The 2,427-nt window shown below is 57.5% G+C and overlaps 1 protein-coding gene across 1 annotated transcript in view; it reads left to right on the top strand.

Annotated features, from left to right (window-relative positions):
* The window catches only part of SCYL1 (SCY1 like pseudokinase 1), a 15,786-nt gene that overhangs the window by 2,361 nt on the left and 10,998 nt on the right, over window positions 1-2,427 (top strand). The window contains exons 2-6 of the mRNA XM_008054192.2: window positions 35-231; window positions 400-522; window positions 601-827; window positions 1,227-1,317; window positions 1,401-1,556. Of these exons, the coding sequence (XP_008052383.2) occupies window positions 35-231; window positions 400-522; window positions 601-827; window positions 1,227-1,317; window positions 1,401-1,556 (794 nt within the window). The remainder of the gene's footprint in view (window positions 1-34; window positions 232-399; window positions 523-600; window positions 828-1,226; window positions 1,318-1,400; window positions 1,557-2,427) is intronic.

Here is a 2,427-nt window from a genome sequence, read left to right on the forward strand (position 1 = left end):
CCGCTCGGGCCGCCTCGGAGCTGGTGAGCCCCAGGCCCGGCGGGGCGGTCAGCCGGCCCCCGCCCCTCAGGCCCCTCTGTCCTCCCCCAGGCCACGGGCAGCCCGGTGTCCATCTTCGTGTACGAAGTGAAGCCTGGCGCCGACGAGCAGACCCAGGTGGCCAAAGCCGCCTTCAAGCGCCTCAAAACCCTCCGGCACCCCAACATCCTGTCTTACACCGATGGGCTGGAGGTACCCTCTGCCCTGTCTGCCCCTCTCTGCCCCTCCTGGTCTCCCACTCCTGTCTCTTCCTGTGCCTCAGTTTCCACCCTTTGTCCTCAGCACCCCCAGGTTTGGTGTCCTCCTCCCCACCTTCCTCTCCCCCAGCCCGCCCTGATATCCCAGTGTCCCCTTCCCCAGACAGAAAAATGCCTCCACGTAGTGACAGAGGCTGTGAGCCCGCTGGGAATGTACCTCAAGACGCGAGCAGAGGCCGGTGGCCTGAAGGAGCTGGAGATCTCCTGGGGGCTACACCAGATTGTGGTGAGGTGGGGGCAGTGGTGGTGACAGCAGGGGTGGGGGGCTGTAGGTACTGGGGCTGATGGCTCCTTCTGCCCCCAGAAAGCCCTCAGCTTCCTGGTCAACGACTGCAGCCTCATCCACAACAATGTCTGCATGGCCGCTGTGTTCGTGGACCGAGCTGGCGAGTGGAAGCTTGGAGGCTTGGACTACATGTACTCGGCCCAGGGCAACGGCGGGGGACCCCCTCGCAAGGGGATCCCTGAGCTTGAGCAGTATGACCCTCCGGAGTTGGCTGACAGCAGTGGCAGAGTGGTCAGAGAGAAGTGGTGGGTGACAAGGGCAGCCTGCCCCAGCCGGCCTGTCCAGGATCCCCCTACAGCCTCAGGACCCCTAGACTCGCTGGTTCTCCCCTGTTCCCTGCTGCCTGTCTGGGGAGGGAACAAGCGTCCGGGAGTGGGGTACAGCTTCTGCTCCCAGGGTCCTCAGGGCAGTAGTACAGGTTCAGGGTGGGGTGGTTTTGAATGTGTGACCCGGGGCAAATGTCCATAGTTCTCTGAGCTTTTGTTGTCTGTTAAATGAGGCTGAGGAAACCTCAGCTGCTTGGGGTTTCCTGAACTGAGGGACACAGCCAGGGCCTGCCACTCAGTGGGTGCCGGGTGTCCAAGACAGGTTGGAGGCCCGTGCTTGTGGTCAGTGGGGCCCTAAGCAGCTCTGGGTCACCACAGGTCAGCAGACATGTGGCGCTTGGGCTGCCTCATCTGGGAAGTCTTCAATGGGCCCCTACCTCGGGCGGCAGCCCTGCGCAATCCTGGGAAGGTAAGTGTCTCTTGGCTGCTTGCTCTGCCCTGCCTTCCTTGACAGCTGGCCACCCCTGCCCTGACACTGACTCTTCCCCACAGATCCCCAAATCTCTGGTACCCCATTACTGCGAGCTGGTGGGAGCCAACCCCAAGGTGCGTCCCAACCCGGCCCGCTTCCTGCAGAACTGCCGGGCGCCTGGTGGCTTCATGAGCAACCGCTTTGTGGAGACCAACCTCTTCCTGGAGGAGATTCAGGTGAGCCCCCCGCCACCCTGGTCTTTGGCCCCACGTTCCTAACCACTTCCCCCACCCTGCCCTTACAGTTGGACCCTCCAAGACAAGCATGGTCTGATATATTAGGCCCATCTGGTTCAAACCCTGGCTCTTCCTCGCTGTATGACTTTTCTTGGCTGAGGTTCCATCTAATAATAGCACAAGTTGAATGTCCCTGATCTGAAAGCTCAAAACTCAAAATGCTCCATAGTTTGAAGCTTTTTGACAACATAACGCTCAAAGGAAGTGTTCACTGCTGCATGTTGCATTTCGGATATTCAGATTAGGGACACCGAATGGGTATAATGCAAATATTCCAAAGTCTAAAAACCTCTGAAATCTGAAACACATCCCATGCATTTTGGATAAAGGGTACTCAGCCTGTACCTGCTTCAAAAGAGCTTGGTGAGGAGTCAGTAAATTTAAAGTGCAGGGCATAAGCCCGGTGTAATGACTCACACCAGTAATCCCAGCATTTTGAGAGGTGGAGGAGAGAGAGCATTGCTTGAGTGCACGGGTTCGAGACCAGCCTGGGCAACTTGTTGAGACCTCTTCTCTACAATAAATAAAAAGAATTAACTGGGCATGGTGGCTTGTGCCTGTAGTTTTAGCTGCTTGGGAGGCTGAAACAGAAGGATCACCTGAGCCCAGCATATTGATGCTATGGTGACCATGATCTTGCCACTGCACTCCAGCCTGAGTGACAGAGTGAGACTTCACTCAAAATAATAATAATAAAGTGTAGCAGGGCGTGGTGGCGCCTGCCTATAGTTCCTGCTACTTGGAAGGCTGAGGCAGAAGGAAGGATCTCCTGAACCCAGCAGGTCGAGGCTGCGGTGGCTGTGAGCAGGCC

The sequence above is a fragment of the Carlito syrichta genome, unplaced genomic scaffold, assembly GCF_000164805.1.
Source record: "Carlito syrichta isolate Samal-C Ts95f unplaced genomic scaffold, Tarsius_syrichta-2.0.1 Scaffold289202, whole genome shotgun sequence".
Classification (NCBI taxonomy): domain Eukaryota; kingdom Metazoa; phylum Chordata; class Mammalia; order Primates; family Tarsiidae; genus Carlito; species Carlito syrichta.